Source organism: Trichechus manatus, unplaced genomic scaffold, assembly GCF_000243295.1.
Source record: "Trichechus manatus latirostris isolate Lorelei unplaced genomic scaffold, TriManLat1.0 scaffold00026, whole genome shotgun sequence".
Classification (NCBI taxonomy): domain Eukaryota; kingdom Metazoa; phylum Chordata; class Mammalia; order Sirenia; family Trichechidae; genus Trichechus; species Trichechus manatus.
In genome coordinates, this window is record NW_004443962.1 from 10,338,197 (window position 1) to 10,363,347 (window position 25,151).

Here is a 25,151-nt window from a genome sequence, read left to right on the forward strand (position 1 = left end):
ACTAGTGAAGGACACAAAGAAATACATCAAGGACTCCTTGTGTAACAATATCTGTAGAGATGGCAAGTCAGCAGTTGATACCACAAGTAAGAGCCTACCTACCCTAAGTAAACAGAATCCTTCCTTCCAACCTTGCTCACTAGAATTCTACACTGGGGTTGCGAGCCAAAGCCCAGGTTGTAACTGAGCATTATTTAACTTTGCTTTGTTCTCTAGGATTATCTTTCCCTCAGAAACCTCAGGGAGTGATGTCTTGTGGAAGGTATGCTGTAGTCTTTGTATCTCATGTTCCAATCATGTATTTAGCTAGAAGCACAGGCATCCTAGAAGGACAAGACATGTATGTATAAACACACAATGAAATACTACGCAACCATTAAAAACGATATCTATTTCATGACATGGGGAAAATGTTACAGATATACTGAAAAACAAAAAATCAGATTAAACAACAAGATGATCACATTTTTTAAAAACTCCATATACATATGTATATTAGAATAAATCAGCCATTACAATTCTGTTTATTGATTAATTAATAACATGAGGGAAATATTTATACTGTAATGTTATATGAAAATGGCAGACAAAATATCATATAATGAATGACTTAATAAAGGGGTGATCTTCAGTTGTTGAATATGGACGGAGAAGGAACTGGAAGAGAGTACACGAGAAAGTTGGCAGTGGTTTACTTAGTATTGGCATTATGGGTGTTGCAATTTGGTGAGAAAGTTATTTTCTTCATACTTTCCTGTATTCTTCATATATATATAACAATGTAAACATTTTTAAATGTTTAAAAGCCCTTCAAAAGTGAGACTTCAGGATAAATATGCTGCTGTGTATATTAAGAATGTATATAACTCTTAAATAGTAGAGGAACAGATGGATCTGCAGGGTCTTCATCTGTAAGACAAATGGGACTTGTTCTGTGTCCTCCATAAGTCAGGGCAGTGATCAACAGGTAACAGACAGAGAGTGACAGATATCAACTCAAGTGTAAAGAAGAGATTTCCAATAATTAGAGTGGTTGCATAATGGAATCATTTTGCTCATGATGTTGAGTGCTGGAAGTGTTAACAGTGGGATTCTTGCACTGAGGACAGGCATCTGGAAGGAGAGGGAAGAAGAGATGATGACACTAGTATAATTTTCACTGTTAGTATTCTATTAATCATTCATTCACACATTCATGTGTGTGGTAAGCAGCCTCCAAGATGGCCCCAAATGATCCTTGCCTGCTGGTATCCACAGCCTTGTCTAGCTCCTCCAACACTGAGTGGGCTGATTCGTATAACCAATAGGATATTTTGGAAATGATGGGGTATGACTTCACCAAAGACATAAAAGACACTGTGGTTTCCACCCTGCCTTTCTCTTGAACTGCTTGCTCTAGAGTAAGTCAGCCACCATGTCACGAGGATACTCTCACAGCCTGTGGAGAGGCTCATGTTGAGAAGAACCTAGGACTCCTATCTCCAACCAGCAAAAACTTGCCAGCTGTGTGAGTGATTCATCTTGGAAAGAGATCCTCCAGTCCCAGTCAAGCCTTCAGATGACGGCAGCCTAGGTGATATCTTGATGGTAACTTCATGAGAGACCCCAAGTAAGAACAATCCAGTTAATCTTCACCTGAACTCCTGACCCACAAAGATGGTGGAGGATTGACTTCCTAATTTAGTAGTAATTTGTTTGGAAACGTTAGATAACAATGCAGTACACTCTTACCTGATTTGTTCCACAAAAGATTTGAAGTAGTATTTTTTGATTTGGTTATTCTACCTGAGCTATTGATAAGTGTTTCTTAAAGCGGCACAGTCCCCAGCTGTTCCAGATGCACAACAGCAGCCTATCTACTTAACAGTATGGTTTAGCAAGCCACAGTTTGATGTCTTAGCATATTCCAATAAGAACAGCCACATCTTGGCTTTAACATGATTCATCATATTACTTTTCCCGTAGGAAAAAGGAATGTGCTCTTTCCTCTCCAGTTAGTCTTGGGTCTGTGGACAGTTGCAGCTATAACTGTGCCACTGACATTTCTCAGCTTCTACCCATAAATTTTCTCAGAAGACAGGTATGCTACAACTTGCAGCAGTACAGCATTTTAAAAAGGCTGTTTTCAGTATTTCAGCACTTAAAAGGGATAATTTTATCTGCATAAACAAATCAGAAGCAAAGACAAGGAATCTGTAAGTTGTTCTTATAACTATATGACTAAATCATATTTAACATCTGAAAGTTATAAGATATTCAGGGTAAGCGTGGTCATCAGAGAACACCACAAATATCTGTGGGTGATGTTTATCATCTGTGACAGAATCATACAGTTCTGTAGGATTCTCCGGGTTCTTTGCTGGAGGGGCAAGTAATCCTGCATGTCCACGTGCGTACAGGCCAGTAAGAACTCGCACAACATACATATGCTTTCTGCCATTCTCGTCTGGTTTGGAGAATGCATCATTGGCAGAATAACAGGCATCAACAGCAAAATAGGTTCCTTTTCCATAGGCTGCAGCTGTAAAGAGAAAGACAAAAGCCTTTCTAAGAATGTCGGATAAAAATTACATACTATGTAGAATGGAAACTCTGGTGGCATAGTGGTTAAGCGCTACAGCTGCTAACCAAAACGTCAGCAGTTCGAATCCATCAGGCGCTCCTTAGAAGCTATACGGGGCAGTTCTACTCTGTCCTATAGTATCACTATGAGTTGGAATCAACTTGATGGAAATCAGTTTGGTTTTGGTTTAATATGTAGAATCATACCCAAATCCGACAAAATAAAAACCAAAAAAATTAAATTCCTGCCCACTGAAGCCACTTTTCTTCATTTCTAAAATTCACCCCACCTGGCTTCACAAGGTTGCCAGTCTTCTTTTAGGGTGAGATACTGTGATCTCTGTGCTGACAATGACCATATGGCTGCCATCTAGGATTCTGTGGTGCTTGGGAGTAAACAGTCAACACTAGAACTACTCGTTCACCTCATTCTCAGCCGTCAGATGGCTCTCTTCCTTACCATTCTTCCCAGCGTAACTGCGATTAAAGCCGTGCTGATTGATATGTGGCACTGAGCCTGCATCTGTCCCGTGGAAGAGGAGTTTCTCGTTAATTATATGGCCATTCTTGGCGTCCATGTGGCTTTTCTTTAACTGGTAGCTCTTCCAGAGCAATGTATTCTGGACCCGCTCAATCTGCAAATGACAAAAGGCAAAATATTTTGGAAATGACTTTGTTGTTGATAGGTGCTATCAAGTCGATTTCTGACTCATAGCAACCTTATATAACAGAGTGGTACTGCCTCATAGGGTTATCTTGGCTGTAATCTTTACAGAAGCAGATTGCCAGGTCTTTCTCCCACGGAACCACTGTGTGGTTTCAATCACCAACCTTTTGGTTAGCTGAGTGCTTAACTGTTGTGCCACCATGGATCCACTGGAAATGACCTTAGAGTTCAGTATATTGTCTTTGTTGTAGATTTTAAAATAAGCAATATGAAGAAGGAGGAGGAAGACAAAACAAGGAAGAGGATCAAATGCAAATGGACAGCAAATTCAGAGTAGCTAGCCTCTGTCTTTAGAAAAAGGATATGGTTAAAGGTATTTATTAGCATCATAGTTCAAGTTGAAGCTGAAGAAAATTAAAATAAGTCCACCAGAGCCAAAGTACAACTTTGAGTATATACCACCTGAATTTTGAGACCATCTCAAGAATAGATTTGACACAATGAACACTAATGACCGAAGACCAGACAAGTTATGGGATGACATCAAGGACATCATATATGAAGAAAGCAAAAGGGCATTAAAAAGACAGGAAAGAAAGAATAGATCAAAATGGATGTCAGAAGAGATTCTGAAACTTTCTCTTGAACATAGAGTAGCTAAAGTGAATGGAAGAAATGATGAAGTAAAAGAGCTGAACAGAAGATTTCAAAGGGTGGCTAACTGAGTTAAAGCCATCAGGGTAATCTCATGATGGGATCACAAGCGACTGGATCAGATGGCCCGGACCTAGGCCTATCAGCGCATGGCACTTCCCAGCTAGGCAAGTGGGTTAAGGTGGTCCATTCAATACAACGCTCAGGACTTTTGTCCAATGATTGTGGGACAGAACTCAGTTTTTCTTCTGCTGGATGTGAATGAGCAAGCAGAGAATCCCTCACTGTTGCCAGAAGCCATCCTATAACCACTAGGGAACTCCAGCCTTAAGATGAAGCTGACACTGTAGACAGCAAAGCCAGTTAATATTCTTTAAGCAGTTTTACTGGACAGTTTTGTGAATTAAAACTGAAAGTGTCATAACACATACATTTAACCTTGGAGTCACCTTCATTACAGCTAATGACCATGTGATTTGAAGTCTACAGAGCTTGAGTGAGTCTAATTCCAATGAAAATAAACATAATAAGGTAGAAAAGTGTTGTTTAAAAAAAAAAAGTCTTTCATGTTAGTTCCTTCAACATTTTTCAAAAAGTAATTTTTAAACACAACTTTACCTTCTCAATTGTGTAGGAATGACAAGTCTGATTGAACTTGCCCATTACAGTTTTATATTCTGATAGTCTAGGTTGTAGCTGGACCAAGCAGGGCTGCTGCTGATTCATGTCACTCCAGTGTTCAGGAACATCACCTGGAAAGTCAGCATCTAGTGAAAACACAATACCCAGACCAGGGACCTCCAAAAACAAGGGCACTTCCTATGCTCTTGTTTCCCATTCATCAACTCCTGGTCTTTAAAAAAGGCTACACGTTCTGAGTTAGCTCCTTTCATTATACTCAATTTTGTACACGCAGATGAAGTGAATGGTTCTGATGCCAATATGACACATAATATCTTAATTAATGGTCTAGCTAAAATATTCAGTAAACTTAGACTCACTGTATCTTGATATTAAAATTTCCCGAGAAATCCAATAAGAAACTGGTATATAAACATGAAAATAAATTTCACTTCACCTATGTGTTCACTTTTATGTATTATTTGATGTGGTTCTTTATTATTTTCTCTTGAAGCCTGACTGCCCTGCTAAAGATACTTAGAGCCCATTGTTCTGTATCCCACATTTGACAGTAAGTAGAGAAATGGCCATATACAGAAAATAGCAGGAATGCTCAGAGAACGCTTCCACATAAGGCGATGGTGCCCAAAGTCTTCCTTTTCCTTCCAATGATTTCCGGGAACTTCTAAAACACTGAAGCTAGACATCAAATTGCCATGATGACATGACTGGTATAAATATGGACAGATTGCACCAATGAGGAAAATTCGACAAGATGGCACACCACCACAGATAAAAACCAAAGGATTTCTTCCTTGCAAAGAACACTGTAATTTACTCATTTTCAGTGAAATGTATACCAGGTCTGGGAGAGGGACCTAGGGTATTCCTCTCCTGTTAACAAGTCCATCCAGGGAATTACGTTCTGGTGTCACAGTGAGGCACCTCACCCTAATCAGAAAGCTCTTTTCAAATTCCATCTTAAAAGTGTTCTTCTGGAGAAGTTTCCCACCAATAGGATATGTCGTTTCTTCAAATTATGTTCTTTCCTTTTCCCACTGTGCATCCCCTTCAGGAGCTTCTGGCCTAATGATTTTTAGTCCTAGGTCTTGGGGTCCTTTTGGAACTGCTGCTTTCTTTCCTCTGACTATAGGAGACAACACTGCAAAGTGAGTAAGTGAAGTTACTCCTCTTGCATCTATCCCCCTTCCATGACAAGAAGTTGTAGAGTAGAAAGCTACCAGGCTTGAAGTCAGAAGACCTGATCAGTCTCATTCCATTACCAGTCATGGGACATTGAACAAGTAATACTACTTCTGAGTATGTCTTTATTTTCTCCTCTCTAAAGAGAAATTATTTAATATCTGCTCCATCTACCACCTCACAGGATTGTTACAAGGATAACATATACCAAGGGATGTGAAAGAACTTTAGGGAATGCTAACTAAGTCCTTTATAAATATATGGTTATGTGGAGGGTCAGTAAAAAAGAGGAAGACCCTGAATGAGATGGATTGACATAGTGGCTGAAACAATGGGCTCAAATACAGAATAGTTGTGAGGATGGTGCAAGACCAGGCAGTGTTTCGTCCTGTTATATATGGGGTCGCTGTGAGTCAGAGCCAACTTAACGACACCTAACAACAACATTTGAAAAACTGGTTAAGAGTGATATATATTTTTTATATCCTAGAGGTATTTGCATTTAAAAATGGAGTAAAGGCTAAAGCCAAGTGTATTTTCTTGAAAGACTTCTAAATGATACCCTCAAGCCATACCAAAATCTGCTACCTGCTCTACCTGTTTTCAAAAAGTGACCCAGGCTAGACAGTTTACAGATGAAAAAACCAAGTCCCAGGAGGTTGAAACTCACCCAATGTCACAGGGAAGGTCAACATCAAAGTAAGGAACAGAACGCTGGTGTAGAGACTTAACAGCCCCGAGCCTCATGGAAAATAACATGGTAGCTACCTTTCCTTAAGTTTTTGGCATGTGCCAGGCACTTTCTTGAGCCCTTCACCATATATCCCTTTTAAAAGTTAAGTGACCCGCCACTTTCCCATTTCTGGTGTTCAGGATAAAGGAATGCCTCCCTTACCTCTCCTTCTGCACTGCCATAGCCTCTTCTCCAACTATGGGATTAAAACACAGGAATCGTGGCTCGGCCCTCAGTCTTTGCTCTCCTCACCCTTTATACTCTCCATGAATAATTCCATTCACACTCAATGGCTTCAACTCCCACCTATTTATAAACCAAAAACCAAACCCACTGCCTTCAGGTGGATTTCACAGGAGAGAGGAGAACTGTCCCATAGGTTTCCAAGGCTTGTAATCTTTACACAAGCAGGCTGCCACATCATTCTCCCCTGGAGCAGCTGGTGGGTTCAAACCACCAGCCTTCGGGTAGCAGCTGAGTCCTTACCCACTGCACTGCCAGGGCTCCTAGATGCTAGACTTGGTGTGTATTATTTTCTCCTTTCCTGCGTTCTTTTCCACTTCTTCTAGTAAACGTATCCTGAATTCTGGGGGAAAATAATCCTTCCCTGGCTCTTGGTCCATGTGCTGCAGATAGTGATTCTCTTTGCCGCCCATGTGGAACACGTGACTCTGGCCTGGCCAGTCAGTGTTATTCTAGTTTCCTGGCTGCTGCAATGACTAAGCTGATCCAATCAGAAGGAATCTCAGGGCTTGTGTGAGACTTCTGTTCCCAGGCATCAATTTCCTGAGGGCCAGTATATATACCTCCTCTAGATACTTCCTCTCCTATCAGTCTTGACCATGAAAAACTATGGGCGTGAAGCTGCTAGCAGCCATCGTTCACCGTGTGGAGCTTGAGAATAAAAACAACACAACTGAGAAGAGGCTGAAAGGTAAGGAAAACCTAGATGGGTCTAGACAACCGCATACGAGCCCCCAGATCAAACTGCATCTAAAGCCAGATACTCCTGGACCTTTACGCCATTAGAGTCGATGAATTCCATGTTTTGCTTAAGCTAATGTAAATGGATTTTCCATTACTTGCAACTGCAAGAATCTTCACTATTATAACTGTTATTCTCATTTCTACTTACTTTGTGTGTGTGAACTGTGTGTTGTGACACATTGAGGAGAACTGCTGACAAGAGATATGTGTAGAGAGAATGGAAATTCCTACTGGCAGCAGTGCAGCAGACGACAGTTCAAGTTTAGTGAGGTCACGTATACCTACGTAGCCACTAGCAAAAGTCACAGTGCTTTATGGGTAAAAACTGTGGTTCCAAGAATGGGCTGCATTTTTAGCTATTTTCACAGCAGTGCAGAGGCCACAATACACAGGAAAGCTAGAGGAAGAGGTGGGTGTAGGTACTTGCACATAACGTGTCAGCACACACCTTACAGAGTAGCAACCTGGAATCTGCCTGCTTGTGGTGTAGTACAACCAGACAGCCCTGGTCACTCCCTTCTTGCATCTGCTTCTAATCTCAGGCTCATTTATCTAGAGATGGCTGCTCCATAAATCAGTGTTGGTCAGCTAGTTCATAGCGACACCAGGACTGAAGGTCAACAGCAATCACTAAGTAAACAGTAACACCATTGGATAGACGTTTCAAAGCCTCATCTCTTCTTTCTGCCTTCTCCTCTCTTCTATTTCCTTCCTGTTTATTTGCTGCTCCTGCCTCCCAGGTATCATTTTGCCCCTCAGAAAAATAATCATTCCACAGAAAATTGTGTTCCATAATTATTGTACTTTTCTCATACATATGGGATGTTGTCTGCAAAGTTCAGAAAATGACAGAAAAGTATAATGAGCCTTCACATATAAACATGGTCTATGCGATGCCAAAGAGAACCACATGATATTATTTAAATGAAAAACTTACTTGCAGTCCCGGAGAATGTGAACTGAAAGGTAGGTGACATGAGGCTTTCTCTTTTTTTCATGCTGTTATAGAATACATTTAGCAGATGAGGTAGAAGGATAACAACTTTAACGATTTTTAATGATCCAGTGGAATGTTTCCCTACGAAATCTCCAACACCATTAATTGTGTCATCAGCAACCGTGGCTGGGTTTTTTCCGGCATTTCCTGGAAAAAAAAAAGCATTAAAAAGTGACAAAAAGAAGTTTCAGCCGGTGTTGGTAATGTGATGAGATTTGGCAAATGCAGTTCTTGGTGCTGTGAGAGAGGAAAGCGGCCCCTGACAGTCAGGAGCTGATCTGGCACTCAGCTAGGTCTCAGTGTTCTCCAGCTGAACATAAACAATTTCACAGAACAACATCAAACATAGCCCCTAGTGGCCATGATGAATGAAGACTACCCCATAATCAGGTCTGATCACAGACAAAAATATAGACATTGTACAAACCCGAAAAATAACCAAACACCCTCATAATCCTGATTGATATGAGCGACTTCATTACCACTCACAACTTTAGCCTCACTCCATTCTTCTTACCTTCTAAATATTCAATCATAAAAGCATAAGCACTTCCTGAAGTACCCAGTCCACAGCAGAGTCCCTCTTCCTTAAGCGTGCCACATATCACCTAACACACAATCCATTAAGTACTTTCTAACATCCTCTTACTGAGATGCTGCATGGGTCCTCCTAGTGTGTGTTCTTGGGGACAATGGCAGTGCAGAGAAAAAAACACATGATTTGGATGTGGAAGATCCAGATTTATGTCCTGGTTCTGCCACTTATTAGCTGCGTGATCTTGGATAAGTCAGAATCCCTTGAAACTTCAGTATACTCAGCTATAAAATTGAAGTGATAACAGAAGGTAACAGATAATAGAAATAAGAGTGTGGTAGCTGATATTACAGTGATTAAGAGCTTAATGGTTAAAAAAAAAAAAAAAAGCATGTAATGCTTTAAAATGTACAGGTTTTCGGACCAGACTACCTGATTTTGAACCTAGTTCTGTCGTTTACTATCTATATACCCTTGTGCTTTAACACCTCAAGTTCCTCATCTGCAAACTAGGGAAACTAATAGTGGTAGGTCCAGTTTTTGTAGAGCCTGAACCTTATACATCTCAGAAAAAAAAGACAAAATGAGAGGTATAAAGTTACGTGTAAAAATGAATATTTATAGTAAGAAATCACAACAAAGGATGAAGTTTAAAAAGCTGAAAATTGAATTCCCAACGTAAGTTCCCCTTAGCCAGATCCCAACAATTCTTGTCTCAATTCCACCATCACCCAGTGTGAGGGGAAGTCTTAATGAGGAGAAGTCAGAGTGGAAAGAAACAGTCGTCTTAACTGACACTGGTTAAAATATCTGACCTTTGAAGTTTCACTAGATCATATAACCATGTGAAGATATAAAACCTCTCTCAGGGCCTTTAAAAAGGTCTGTGCAAGTGAAGTCTCAATGCTTAAACTTCATTAACTTCAGAGTAAACTCACTTTACTGACAGGATCTATGTCACAGGTGACCGACCAGCCCTGCCAGTTTGCCCTGCACTGAGGGGGTGCCTGGGATGCAGTACCTTCAATGCTGAAACCAGGAAAATCTTGGGCAAATCTGAACAAGATGATCACCCTATATAAGGTTACTGTGAGGATGAATGAGTTTTTACATGTACAGCATTTGGACCACACAGTAAACAATTACTACATGAGTAACCTCAATAAAGGTTAGCAATTAGTATTATTACTACTAGAGCAAATATAACTGTTCCAGCTACTTCATGGGCATTGGTGATGCTCAAAATAGATACTCTCTGGGAAACATTTTGAAAGTATGACTCACCACACAAATGTTGTCTATTGAAGCATTGAAAAAGGAGAATGTAAAGGAGAACTCTGTAGGCATCACTGAAGTCAGCTTTATTCATTCAGTCCTTCAACAAACTGAGCAATGATTCTGCACTCAAAATGGGGCAGATAACGGGTGCAGGAGACTCAGTGTGGTGTAAGGCTTAAAACTAAGACGCAGTATTGCGTGTTAGGCCTCAAATGGCCTAACCGCAAATTCCTCTCTCAGATCTGCTCCTCCAGGTGCGATCCCTAAGCCAAAGAAGCCTCCTTATCACACGGACCAGGCACAGTTCCTACTTATCCCTGAGTAGCAGGTTTCAGTTCCCTGTCAGCCTGTGGAATTATTCAAACAAGCCAATCATATCCTCCTGTGGAAATCAGCGGGCACCCCATCCTCTTGGTACTACAAAGCCTGCCTCCCACAGCCTTTGTTCACTCTGTTCCTCAGTGCAGGCCCTATGTGGTGTGCAGTGTCCTCCTCCCCCAGGCTGTGAGTATCTGTGAGTAGTAAACTCCTTTTAATCGCATCTGTCCAGAGTCAGGTGTCATGTGTTTGGCCACTCCCATAACCCTAGGGTAGTAATCCCTCCCTCACCAATGGAGGGAATAGGAGGTGATTAAAACCTCTGGTCATTCTCTTGAGCATATCATAAGGTATTCATTACTGAGGAGGCAAGAGATGAGCATTTCATAGACAGCCACACTTCCTCCTCTGGGACTTTGCACTCACTCTCCTTCACTTCCACTGCCTATGATTATTCATTTTGTTCTTTTGCTGACTTTTCCTCCTTTTTTGCTCACAATCTGAATGTAGGCACTTTTCTCTGTTCTGACTTCAGCCTCCTTCTTTCTATGCAGTCCCTTGGCAAGCTCATTCTACCTGCCCAGTTGCAGTCCTTCTCATGATGTGGCTGATTATCATACCTACATACGTGGCCCCCACTTTGTGCGTCATTCTTGGTTACCAGGTCTTGCATATATTACTAAACTGGGAGCTCACTGAGGAGACAGGGCTTAATCCACTGTCTCCCCAGAGCTAAGCTGCAGAGTGCTTATACCAAGTGAGAGGAATGAACCAACTAGAGATCCACAAGGGATTGTAAATGCCTAATGGGAACAATGGAGAAGCTGATTTCTAATCTGGCTTTTGAAAAAAGTAGTAACTGTAATTGGCAAGATGGTGGTGGGAAAGGATCCCATATGAGGAGAATAACATAAACAAAAGGAGCCAAAAATGGGACAAAGAAGATTATGAATGACAGGTGGTAATGAGAGCAGTAGCGAAACCAGGGAAGAATGTGCTGCAAACATTGGATGGGTGCCCTGGAGTTAAGGCAGGGAGGGCCTGGAATGCCCGATGAAGACATTCAGTTTTAATCTGGAAAGCGGAATGAGGTCAACCGGGTTGAGCTAAGATGGTAACAATGACTCTAAGGCCAGGAGTTTAATTTCTAAGAGAACCTGTTAGATAACATTAACCTGTGGCTGCAGACCACTGCCCAACCCCTAACTTCCCACATGCCCATGAAAATGACAGTTGACATGAGTGTGAATTAATTAGGGGTCAGCGGCATCATCCTCAACTAAGAAGAGCAAGTTATGGCATGATATGACACAGATGATAAGGAAAGTGTTCCTAGAAACTGTGAATAGGATGAACCCAAGTCTGTCGCTTATGGGTGAGGCATGTTTCTCACTCCCGATTTTATTCCCAGCGCCTTGCACAGGGCCTCAGTAACAGCATTTCAGTCTACTGAATGTACAAACTAGGAGATAACCGGGAGACGCTGCAGTAAACCAGGTGCGAGAGGTATTAACGGTTCTGAGATGAAAAAGTAGGCTGAAACTGAAGAACACTCTGGAAGATTTAGCAGGGCTTGCTATCTGTGGGCATCTGGGGGCCCAAAAAAGCAAGGGAGACAGGCCAGGGGAACTCAAAGGTTCACGGCACCACCAAGAAGAGGAAGCTAGAAAACTAAAGAACTCCCTTCTATCTATCGAGGGAGGGTGATGAGCTTGGATTCTGATGTAATTAAGCTTCTGGTAACAGAAAAAGCTCACAGAGTAGATCCCAGAGAGGCATAAAAACACTGATTTGGGAATCGGTATAGAAATAGTCATTGATGTAATGAAAGCAAATGAATCTCACAAAGGTTAAAAAAAAAAAAAAAAAGGAGAGTGAGAAAACCATGAAGCTAAAGACCAAACATGGAAACAATACTTAGGGAGCATATAATAAAGAAGAAAGATGGATGAAAGAGGCTTAGACCCCAAAGATGAGGCCCTCAGGATCTCCAAGCTACATCACTATTGCTGCCTTCAAATTGCCTCGGTATTAATTTCATTAAGACTGAAACTAAAAGAATCCGAATTACTTAGAATTTTAGGTTGGTAAGAGACACAAACCTGTTCCAATGGCTGGAAGGCAAACAGAAGCGTACTGCCTCTTTTTACACTCTTGTAGAACATCGTACACCGTTTTCCTCACATTGTTGTCCCCAATAACGTGAATTATCCTCCTGCACATTAAGTGTCCCCCTCGGGTAACTATAAAATCTTGGTGACCCTGTGCAGCTGAAGAAAAAAAAAAAGAAAGACAATAAAGCACATTAGTTACTGGAAGCAACACTTTGATTATGGAGAAATGAAAATAGCCGACAGCAGAAAAGGCAGAGAAGGTTCCCGATTAAGCCCAGCTGCCCTCGCTCCTGCTGCTTTCATTCACCTCAACTGGGAGAGATTCGTTTTCTTTACAATCACATTCTTTCTTTTTTCCTAGGTAAAGGCTGGTTTCCACACGAAGGTACTAGGGTCCATGTACATGTCCATTTATTTCTTTGTTTAAAAGTTTCTGGTTTTTTTTTTTTTTTTACTTTTTTTTTATTGCGCTTTAGGTGAGAGTTTACTGAGCAATTTAGTTTCTCATTCAACAATTTACACATAACTTGTTTTGTGACACTGGTTGTGATTCCCACAATGTGTCCACACTCTCCCCTTCTCCACCCCAGCTTCTCTGCTTCCATTCGTCCTGTTTTCCTGTCCCTTCCTGCCTTCTCATCGTTGCTTTTGGCAGGTGTTGCCAATTTGGTCTCGTTTACACGATTAAGCTATGTTTGTTTTATAGACATGTGTAATCTTTGGCTAAAGGGTGAACTTTGGGATACAATCACATTCTTGAACTCAATAAATACGTCGAGTATCTTGGGCACTTTTCAAAAGCACTCTACCTGCGATAGTTTACTTCATCCTCAAAACAAGCCTATGAGGGAGGTACTGTTTTATCCATATCACTGATTAAACCAAGGCACAGAGAGGTAAAGTAAGTAGCCCAAGATTGCCCAGGATGTGAACCCAGGCAGTCAGTCTCCTGGTCCCTCAACTACCACTCCACTGTGCCAGAAGAGCAATCTATGCTCATTCAACAGATTAATTTTACAAAGAGTTAAAAGCTAAGTACTCTCTGATGCAGGGGTTGAAAGGATGAAAGCTTCTATCCCTCTCAGGACCCTGGGAGATCTTGGGCATGTGGAATTTCCAGGGCAGCTGGAAGGCTCTGCCCTGTTGGTTCACGCTGTTCTCAGTAAGGCACGGCCTCAGCAAAATTGACAAGGGGGACAATGGATCCCTGCCTCCCCACACTGCCCTCTTTGTGAGCACCCAGTTTTCCCTGTTGCCCCTTGGATGTCTCACCTGCTTTCCCCTTCTAGGCAGCCTCCTTAGCCTTTTCCCACTATCCCAACCCCAGCTTCATTCTCTGCTCTGCCTTCCAAGGTGCAGCTCTTCCCATATACTGTTGTTGATGCTGTTGTTGCTGCTGTGTGCCGTAAAGTCGATTCAGACACATAGTGACCCTTTAGGACAGAGTAGAACTGCCCCATAGGGTTTCCAAGATGTGGCTGGTGGATTTGAACTGCTCACCTTCTGGATAGCAGCTGAGCTCTCAACCACTGCGCCACCAGAGCTCAATGGCCTCTTGTTGGTGATCAAGTATTACCTTCCTCTTTTCTCCCTCTAGCAATTTATTCGCTCCAGAAACAAGGCCTTACTCAGAGGAGAGCTGTTGAGGTGGGGGTTTCAGAGGAGCAGACGAGTCGGGGGAATACATTGTCAGACGTGGGGCACCATGACTCCTTCAAAGCATGCTGGGAGCTGACTGCCTACTCTACTCTGCAAAGCATGAGTCCTGGTTTTGAATGACAAATATTTATGATCACCCCTACAGACTGCCCAGCCAGGCTTCACACTCATTCATAAAAGGACTAGAAGTCAGCTACGTGGAGATGTGCTATGAGAAGTAGAACAAGGCTGTGAAAGTAAAAGGTTATTTGCCCAACACTTTACACTTGATAAAACTTTCACATTCATTATCCTTTCTAATCCTCACAAGAACCAGTGGTACAGCCCTTACCAAACTCCTTATTATTAGAACCGTCTTACAGATGGGAGAAGCAAAACTCTTAGAGGCTAGATGGCATGTCCAGGTTCACTTAGTAAATAGTGGAGACTGGATTAGGAGCCAGGGTTAGCTTCTTTTTAATACTTAGAAAGGAGGAAACAGATGGTGATGGGATAAAAGACCCCTCTTCCACAGCCACCAAGTCACACCATCTTATGTCTGCTCTGCCAGTGAACCTGGGGGCAGTGAAGGTTCAGTGGTAGAATTCTCGCCTTCCATACTGGAGACGGGTCAAGTCTCAACTAATTGGAGGCTTCCACGTTGCTATGATGCTGAACAGGTTTCAATGGAGCTTCCAGACTAAGGTGGACTAGGAAAAAAGGCCTGACTAGGAAGAAAGGCCTGACATTCTACTTCCAAAAATCAGCCAATGAAAACCCTATAAATCAAAGCAACCAATCCCAGGCAGCCTTCTGTTCTGTTGTGCATGGGGCTACGATGACTTGGGGGCAGCTCGAGGGCACCTAATAACAACTCAATGAACCTGCCTTCCAAAGGGCTCATTACTTACTGCATGAGCTGCTCACCAAGGTGCCACCCCTAGTCCCCATAGGTCCTAGTCCCCATAGGTCCTCTAGTTTTCAATAGGTTGTAGCCAAAAGTAACATGTATCCATACCTCGTACAGCACATTCATTTTCCACCGCTGGCCCAGCGCCTTCTAAAATTGCTTTGGACACCCCTAAATAAGAAATGTTGATGGTAACAAGCATCAGGTTAGAATTCAATGAGTGGTTCTTGTACATTAGACTTTTGTTCAGCTCACCCTTTTGAACCCCACTAGACCACCTTTTCTATAACAACCTTCATTTGCTGGCTAATGAGTAAACAATTTGATCCACATCCTGATGGCACTGCATAGTTGCTCAAAGTCCAGTGTCTGCAACTTTACGGTTACTGTTTGTACAGTGGTATTTTTACAGTTATTTGGAAGTTTTTGCATTCTACTCTAATGATTTTATAAATACAAATGAAAAATAGAAAAATAAAAATTGTTCGTTGGTTTGTTTTTTTTTTTTTTTTTTTTTTGCTAACAAGAAGCATGGATCCAAAACCATAATAAAATTGAGCATTTTACTTAAGTTCTGTAATTTTGTTGTTTAATTTTATTGTTTTCTTTCAATTTAACGAACAGTTGGCTGACTTCAGTTCAACAACTCTTCCAATGTAACTAGAATCGCATCTAATGACAGCTGGGTTGAATGGTTGCAATCACGGCCTTTGCATGATGACAGGCTTGGAGTACTGAGTCCACCACTTATTAGCTACTGTGTGACTAATCATCTGTCACACACAGACTGGTGTAGTACCTCCCTCACAGGGAGAAAATGCATGAAAAGTGCTTAGCACACAACCTGGCACACTGCGAGTATTGAATAAATGTTAGTGACTTGATCATCATAAAAATTACATGCGTGTGTGTATGTGTTGTATACGTGTCATCGTTAGTTTCTGTCAAGTCAGTTCTGACTCACGGCAGCCCCAAATGTGCAAAATAGAATGGCTCCATAGGGTTTTCAAAAGCACATCGCCAGGGCTGTCTTTCGAGGCGCCTCTGGGTGGGTTTGAATCGCCAACCTTTCGGCTAAGTAGTGGAGTGCTAAACTGTTTGCAACACCCAGGGAAAAAGTTCGAAATAAACACACACATGTTGGGAGGCTCAAAATTGTCTCACCAGTGGGGACAGCCCAACATGTTTTTGAAAATTAAGGAAAAGGGGATTTGCTTTTGGGTCAGTGTAACGTAGAAAAGTGAATCGTTACATGAGATGAGACGTGTCAACTGAGATACGTCAAAAGGATATAAAAATAGAGGAACTTAAAACTTATTCAATTATAAGTATGGAATTTTGATAGTTCAGAGCTATAGAGGGAATGACAGCTGACACTGACTAAGTTCCTACTGTGGTCCAACGTAGTATGATGCCCTTGACATCGGTTCCACCCCATCTACTCCTCCTCTGGGAGGTAGGCGTTTGACAGGAAGAGAAACTGAGACTCAGAGAGGTTAAGTGACTTGTCCAAGACCACGTAATATAAGAGGTATAGCTGGGATTCAAACCCAGGTCTTTCTGATTCCCGGGCCAATGTATACTCTACAATACTTTCTGTCTACTCAGGGCAGTATTAGTCACAATTTCCTTTCCAGACTTAGTCATGTGAATAGTTACAGTCAAGTAACTTCCTTAAAGAAAATACCTGATTTCAGATTAAATGTTCTTGTTGTTGAATTTACAATAACATCAGCTCTTTCTTTGGTAATATCTCCAGTAGCAACCTGGAAAGTAATTGCACCAATTTTCATTTCATATGTTCCAACCCAAGTGCTACAGACAGTTCCAAAGATACCTGAAAAGAAAGAAAATAGATTTAAAAAATAGGCTGGCTCCTGGAGAAAGGACAAACCTAAGGGCCTACTCTGTTCCCACTCCTCTTTCTTTCCCTCTGACAGAATAGAGGTATCACTATGTCTTCTGCCCTGTTATACTGCTGGGGTTTCTTTCTTAAGTTAAAAGGATGAGGCAGAAACATCTGATTGGGCCAATCTGTTTGTTTATAAAATGGAGATGGGAAAGCCTAGCCTATGGCTAGAACAAGTTGGTGGGGTAGAGAGTGGAAGACGAGGATCTTTGTTTTACACGTTATGTTTATATGTCATATCTTGTACAGAACCAGGCAAAGACACCTAGTATGCAGTGAATGCACTGGAGTTCAGGAGAGGGTCTGAACTGGAGATATAAACTAGGAGTCATGGGCACATTGTTATTAGTTGCCATCAAATCGGCTCTGACCATGGTGACTTTATGAACAAAAGAACAAAACATTGCCTGGTCCTGTACCATCCTCATGACCGTTGGTATGTTTGAGTCCATTGTTGTGGGTATTGTGTCAATCTACCTCATTGAGGGTTTCCCTCATTTTCCTTGGCCCTCTTCTTTACTAAACATGATGTTCTTTTCTAGCAACTGGCCTTTCCTGATGGCATGTCCAATGTAAGCAAGTTGAAGTCTTGCCTTCCTTGCTTCTAAGGAACATTCTGGTTGTATTTCTTCTAAGACTGATTTGTTCATGCTTCTGGAAGTCCACGGTATAATCAATATTCTTTACCAACACCACAGTTTGAATGCATCAATTCTTCCGTCTTCCTTTTTCATTATCCAACTTTTGCATGTATATGAGGTGACTGAAAATACCATGGTGGGTCAGATGCACCTTAGTCATCAAAATGATATCTTTGCTTTTTAAAATTTTAAAGAGGTCTTTTGCAGCAGATTTGCCCAATCATGAGCACATCGATGGTATTTAAAGACATTAGATTATACTAGATCTCCAAGGGACTGAATATAGACAAAGCGGGGAAAAGAACCAAGGACAAAGTCCAGCATTAAAAAGTTAGGGGAAAGAAGAAGACTGAGAACGAATAGTAAATGAGGGAAGAGAAAAACCATAGTGTAGTGACCTAGCAGCAAATGAAAAGGTGTATCCAGGAGGCAGCAACCATCAATTATGTTAAATGCTGCTAAGAGATCAAGTAAAATGAGGACTGAGAAGTGGTTATTGAGCTTAGCAGTGTAGAGGTCTTAGGTGACTTTGACAAGCACAGTTTTGTGCAATGGTGGAGGTGAAACCTTGTCTGGTGTGGACATAAGAAATAATGAGAGGAGAGGAAATGAGGATGAGTATAGACTAACTCATTCAAGAATTTTGCCGCACAGGAAAACAAAGAAATAAAGAAGTAGCTGACAGGGGAATTGGGAGCCAATGGAAATTTTGTTGTTGCTTGATTTTTTGATACTACAAAGAACAAACAAACAAAAAACTACAATTATTTCAGTTAGATCTCTATAGAGATCTGTTTAAAGCCTCAAGTTAATTCATAGCATATCACAGTATGTGCGCAGTTTTCTTAACCACTTGTGTGATCCCTAATCTGACTTCATTCACGCATCAAATAGTTAACAATCACTTTAAGCATCAAAGGAGATGAAAAATCGATGTTATATTTGTAGTTAGAAAACTCAACCAAGACTGAAGTCTCCTCTGGGGAGTATTGGACATCGGATACTATTTCTCCTCCACATTGGAGATTTTCAAAGAAAATTGGTATGTTATTGTTATCAGCATTAGGTGGCGGGTTTTCCACCCTGATGGTTCTTGTTTGTTCCAGAAGTAGTGGAAAAATCTGAACTTTCTGAACCTATGGTGTCTACCACAGTCCTTAACAAATGTCATGACACCTACAAATAAAAATCAGTTTATTGGTACTGTAGCTTCATTTCATATTAGAAGAAAACATATTTTAAAAAGTAATCAGAATTACAAAGACTCTGTAGAAGAATCTTGATCAAAGAGGGGGAGGCGGAATGTGAAAGAGAATTTGAAATTCTCAATGGAATTCTGACTTTCTGGAGCCATTGAGGGTGGTTGAACCCCTACAACTATTGCCCTATGATTATCTATAAACTTTAAACCTTAGACCAAAACTATCCCCTTAAGTCTGCTTTGAAGCAAGAAATAGTTTATCTTAATTAGTAAAGTATGTCTGCTTTGAGCGTGTTCTTTTTTTTTTTATTGTTGTAATAAATGAAGTTTACATTTCAAGTTAGTCTCCCACACAGAATTTTTTTTTTACATACATTGTTATGAGACCCCAACTGCTCACCCCATTCTGCGACAGCACACTCCTACCCTCCACCCCTGATTCCCCATGAACATTCAACCAGCTCCTAACTCTCTCTGCCTTCCCATCTCCCCTCTGGACAGAAGCCGCCCCTTTGGTCTCTTGTATCAACTTGTCTAAGAGGCACATTCTTCACAAGTATCACTTTATGTCCCACAGTCCAGTCCAACCGCTGTCTGAAGAGTAGGCCTCCGAAATTGTTTTAGTTCTGGGGTGGTGGAGAGACCAGGGGCTATGCCTTCCAGGGCACCTCCAGTCTTAGTCAGACCATTAAGTCTGGTCTTCTTACTAGAATTTGAGTTCTGCATCCCATCGTTCTACTGCTCCATCAGGGGGCCTCTGTTGTATTCCCTGTCAGGACATTCTTTGGCGGTAGCCTGGCACCAGCTAGTTCTTCTGGTCTCAGGCTGATGAATTCTCTGGTTTATGTGGCCCATTCTGTCTCTTGGGCCAATACTTTCCTTCTGTCTTTGGTGTTCTTCGTTCTCCTTTACTCCAAGTGGTTGGGACCAATTGATGCATCTTAAATGGCCGCTTGCAAGCTTTTAGGACCCCAGGAGCGTGTTCTTTTAATGAATTATCTATGTGAGATCAAACTGACAACAGCAACTCAAAAGGTTGGATGGGAAGCTTAGGGGGCAGTGACTTTAAGATAACAGTGGTGGACTAATATGGAAAAGGATAGTAAGAATGGTAGCACAACCTAAAGAATGTAATCAATGTCCCTGAAATGTATTTGTAGAAATTGTTGAAATGGTGTATATTTGGCTGTAAATACTGTCACCAAAATAAAAACATTTTTAAAAAAGTAATTGGATTTAGAGATTATAGCTAAAAATTAAAATTTAGTGCTAAATTTCTATGCAAAGTTAGATTTCACAATGTCAAATTCTATTTACCGTATTTACTTGATCTCACCACAGACGTATGTGCTTAAAATTAAGACATCAATGTTACATACAACCCAAAGTTACAAACCAATCCCCATAAAGCCTATTACATTAAAAATCTGAGGTACATACAATGGTTCGTAATAACAAATTGGCACTCCTTTATGACATGCATCAAAACATTATTATTATTAATACTGTATTATTATGTTAAAGATGTTTTAGTGTATCTGGAAGTATTTCTTTAATGTTTTTTATGCATTGAAAGGTACACTATAACTGCATACTAAGACAAACATCTGACTAACTGATGGTAGATACGAACCTTACATAACTGTTCTGACTTACATACAAATTCAATTTAAAGACCAATTTAGGAACAGAACTCTTGTAATCTGGGGACTGCTTGTACAGAAAATTCCCAGTTCCAGATTATCCTGCTCCCGTAATAACTATCTTACCAGCTGGTACTTTACCATTTCTGGCAACCAAGCTCTGGGTCTCCTCTTGGATTTCAGAGCCGTCAGCAATCACCAGGGTCAGGGATCTCAGATGTAGAAAGTCTTCATCGGATGAATTCGCCATAACATCAACATATCTGATGAAGTAACCTTCAAGTTCCATACCTCTATTCCAGGAGTCTGATCTTCCAGCTCTGGAGAGACCAGGGTAGAGATACAAACAAATTTATTACAGAGGACCTTACACAACAGACTCTCGTTATTTTTAAAAACTTTTGAAGTCATTGTGATTAAGAGAAATTTGAGAACAATGATCACTAGTAGTCACCAGGGGCAGTCGGAAGAGGGAAGGGGGGCGGTTAACAGTGATGGAAATATCGCACTGATTACCGGTACGGTTGCACAACCGATTATTGTAATTGCTGTCAATAAATTGAACACTTTTGTGTGGGGGCAAGAGGGCAACTTGTCAAAAATTTCACTTCTCTCTGTGGTTTCATTTTTTCCCACTCATTTCACCATTGATCTTTTGGGTTTTGTCTTTAGAATCCAATGCATTCCCCAAAGAACTTTCAGCTGACATGCCACCATCCTCTCTTCCTGCTTCCTGCCTTTTCTGTTGTTGCAGTTGCTCTTCCTCCTGTTTGTCCTGTTCTTCAAGGTTTTTTTTTAAATTCAGCTTCTTCATATCTGAGTTTCAGGCTTTCAGAGAGTCTTTCGGCTTCTTTAATAGCTTTTTTGATGTCTGAAGGTCCAAGAAGTGAATGAAAGTAGTTCTGCTGTTACTTGAAATCAGGTCTTTTTCTGACAAGAACAGTCACATATTTCATATATAGTACACAGCCCCTTTCCTCATCACGATCTAATCTGTCTTCTTAAAGATCTTCAGGGTACTCTGAACATAAATCTTAGTGCTTATTGACTCTGGTTTAACTTCTATGTTCTTTTCGAGGTCTTTTAGTGAAGAACTGAAGTAGAATTCTTTAGGAACGGAAGCCATGGCAGACATGATGAATAATCTTCACTGTTCCACTTTCACAATGGATGGTGCATTTCTTGAAAAGTACAGGCATGCTGAGAAACTAATTTGCTATGTAAACTTTAACCTAAATTGCCAAAATAAATAAATAAATAAAAGATTGTAAATAGAAACATCTACTTTAAGGAAAAAAATACACGTATGCCTTGGAGATACTGCAGGTTCAGTTGCAGACCACTGCAATAAAGCGAGTCCCACTAATTTTTTGGTTTCCCAGTGCATACAAAAGTTATGTTTACACTACACTAGTCTATTAACCGTGCAGTAGCATTGTGTCTAAAAAAACAGTGTACATACCTTAATTAAAAAAATACTTTATTGTTAAAAAATGCTAACCATCATCTGAGCCTTTAGCGAGTTGTAATCTTTTTGCTGGTGGAGGGTCTTGCCTCTATATTGATGGCTGCTGACTGATCAGGCTGGTGGTTGCTGAAGGTTGGGGTGGCTGTGGCAATTTCTTAAAATAAGACAACAATGAAGTTTGCTGCATCAATTGACTCTTCCTTTCAAGAAATATTTCTCCATAGCATGAGATGCTGTTTGATAGCATTTTACCCACAGTAGAACTTCTTTCAAAATTGGAGTCAATCCTGCTGCTGCTTTAGCAACTAAGTTTATGTGGTATTCTAAATCTTTTGTTGTCATTTCAACAACGTTCACAGCATATTTACTAGGAGTAGATTCCATCTCAAGAAACTACTTTCTTTGTTCATCCATAAGAAGTGACTCCTCATCCATTAAAGTTTTATTCATGAGACTGCAGCAATTCAGTCACATCTTCAGGGTCCACTTCTAATTCTAGTTCTCTTGTTAGTTCTAGCACATCTGCAGTTACTTCTTCCACTAAAGTCTTGAGCCCCTCAAAGTCATCCATGAGGGTTGGAATCAACTTCTTCCAAACTCCTGTTAATGTTTATATTTTGACCTCCTCCCCTGAATCATGAATGTACTTAATGGCATCGAGAATGGTGAATCTGTTCCAGAAGATTTTCAATTTACTCTGCCCAGATCCATCAGAGGAATCACTATCTATGGCAGCTATAGCCTTACAAAATGTATTCTTAAATAATCAGATTTGAAAGTCAAAATTACACCTTGATCCATGGGCTGCAGAAAGGATGCTGGGTTAGCAGGCATGGAAACAACATCAATCTCCTTGTACATCTCCATCAGAGTGCTTGGGTGAACAGATGCATTATCAATGAGCAGTAATATTTTGAAAGGAATCTTTTTGTTTTCTTTTCCTGAGTGGGCTTAAAATATTCAGTAAACCATGTTGTAAACAGATGTGCTATCATCCAGGCTTTGTTGTTCCATTTATACAGCACAGGCAGAGTCGATTTAGCATAATTCTTAAGGGTCCTAGGATTTTCCGCATGGTAAGTCAGCATTGGCTTCAACTGAAAGTCAACAGCTGCATTAGCCTCTAAACAGAGAGTCAGTCTGTCCTTTGAAGCTTTGAAGCCTTGAAGCCAGGCATTGATTTTCCTCTCTAGCTCTGAAAGTCCTAGATGGCATCTTCTTCCAACATAGGATTATTTCGTCTATATTCAAAATCTGTTGTTTAGTGTAGCCACCTTCATCAATTATCTTTGCTAGATCTTCTGGATAACTTGCTGAAGCTTCTACATCAACACTGGCTGCTTCACCTTGCACTTTTACATTATGGTGATGGCTTCTTTCCTTAACCCTCACGAACCAACCTCTGCTAGCTTCAACCTTTTCTTCTGCAGCTTCCTCACCTCTCTCGGCCTTGATAGAATTGAAGAGAGTTAGGGCTTTGCTCTGGATTAGGCTTTAGCTTAAGGAATGTTGTGGCAGTTTGACCTTATGTATGGAGGCTCATACATTTTCAAAATTTATATGAAATGGTGAGTTTGAGAGGATTCATGTTTAATGAACAGGTATTGGGAAAGTCTTACTTATGAGTCAAAAACACGTGTATGTTTTATTCATACCTTTTGATTTTTATCAGTATCTTAGTTTGGGTTCTCTTAGAGGCAGACCCTGGGACAAGGATTTGTGTGGAGCAGTTTATTTGGAAAGTGATCCCCAAAACACCAGAGGTATGCAGGCGTGAGCAGGAAAATTAAGACAGGGAAAGGAAGACAATGAATAAAAGATGTGTTACCAAGCAAATGGAGATTTACTCCCCTGGGGGAATGTTAGAAGCTAGTGTAGCTCATGAGCCTCAGAGCTGTACCACCACAGGGGTAAAGGAGCTGGGACATGTATCCAATTTTACAAGTCACTGGTTGAGGGCTCCCTCTGGGGACACTGGGACAGCAAATGAGGGGAGCATTGACAGTGACTGCTACAATGAGTCATTCCTCATGATACTCTGGTTTTGTGACACAATTTTGTTGTTGTTTTTGTTGGATGCCATCGAGTCGGTTCTGACTCACAGCAACCCTGTATGACAGAGTGGAACTGACCCATAGGGTTTCCAAGGAGTGGCTGGTGGATCTGAACTGCCAACCTTCTGGATGGTAGCCGAGTTCTTAACCACTGGGCCACCAGGGCTCCGGCATAATTTTAGTGGAATTAAAATTTATGGACTAAAAATAATTTACTATATGTGGCAGACAGGAAGATATACTGCTCAGATCTGCCTTCACTTTGCTGATGAAGAGGGAAAGATAACCATCTGACAGCCTCCACCTATTAGACCCTTCAGGGTTTACTTCAGCTTTTGAGCCAAGGTCACATATTATCAGGGTGGCCCCATCTGTGACTGACAAAGAGCGTTAATGCCCAACATGGGAGTCCTCTCCTGAGGAGTCCTGGGATGGTAGGAACTTTGTCAGGTTTCCATTGCATGTGATGTCTGTGCTGTCCACCCTACTTCCTCCCTTCTCCTTTCACAATAAACCATTGCACTCCCAACTCTGTCTCAGCTTCTGCTTCCTGGAGAACCCAGCCTGTGACATTGTATTTTATGGAGTCCAAGATATCATTATTATCTGCCACTGTAAGAGGAAAAATGATGCCAATTAAACCATAACATGTCATCGAATGATAGGGGGTAACCTTATTTAAGAGATATTAAAATGTGAAAAAATGTGCATTCTAAAATAGCTTAAATGTGGAAATTAGTTACATTTTATGTGAACTACATTCTCTAATCTGAGCAGCACAGAAAGAGCTCTGGTAGCCTCAACTACTCAAGAGAAGCAGCAAGCTGGTTGTCAGGTCTTTTTGGCCCGAGCTTTGGTTGAAAATCTCAAGTGGGCCACCCCCTAGGATTAAGCAGGTTCCATTTGGCTCTTGCAGCCCTTTTTGAGCAAAGGGACATTCACGTAGGTCACTACTTAAGGCCAATTTCAGCTGCAAAGATACTGTCAAAAGAGTCCTACATCTTGAAGCCAAAAGAAA

At 41.0% G+C, this 25,151-nt stretch overlaps 1 protein-coding gene across 4 annotated transcripts in view; it reads right to left on the bottom strand.

Moving 5' to 3' along the window:
• Positions 1–376: 376 nt before the first annotated feature.
• Positions 377–25,151, bottom strand: part of LOC101346563 (poly [ADP-ribose] polymerase 15) — a 31,525-nt gene continuing 6,750 nt past the window's right edge. The window contains exons 1-9 of one of the 4 annotated variants that reach the window (XM_023728806.1): positions 20,738–21,066; positions 16,905–17,054; positions 15,326–15,388; positions 12,658–12,825; positions 8,365–8,571; positions 4,502–4,635; positions 3,023–3,197; positions 2,425–2,521; positions 377–1,113 (exon numbers count right to left, since the gene is read on the bottom strand). In XM_023728806.1, the coding sequence (XP_023584574.1) occupies positions 1,080–1,113; positions 2,425–2,521; positions 3,023–3,197; positions 4,502–4,635; positions 8,365–8,571; positions 12,658–12,825; positions 15,326–15,388; positions 16,905–17,054; positions 20,738–20,900 (1,191 nt within the window). In that variant the 5' untranslated portion in view covers positions 20,901–21,066 and the 3' untranslated portion in view covers positions 377–1,079. Of the gene's footprint in view, positions 2,522–3,022; positions 3,198–4,501; positions 4,636–8,364; positions 8,572–12,657; positions 12,826–15,325; positions 15,389–16,904; positions 17,055–20,737; positions 21,067–25,151 lie in introns of those variants that run through there. The other 3 variants (XM_023728804.1, XM_023728805.1, XM_004373721.2) reach the window with 3 other exon arrangements.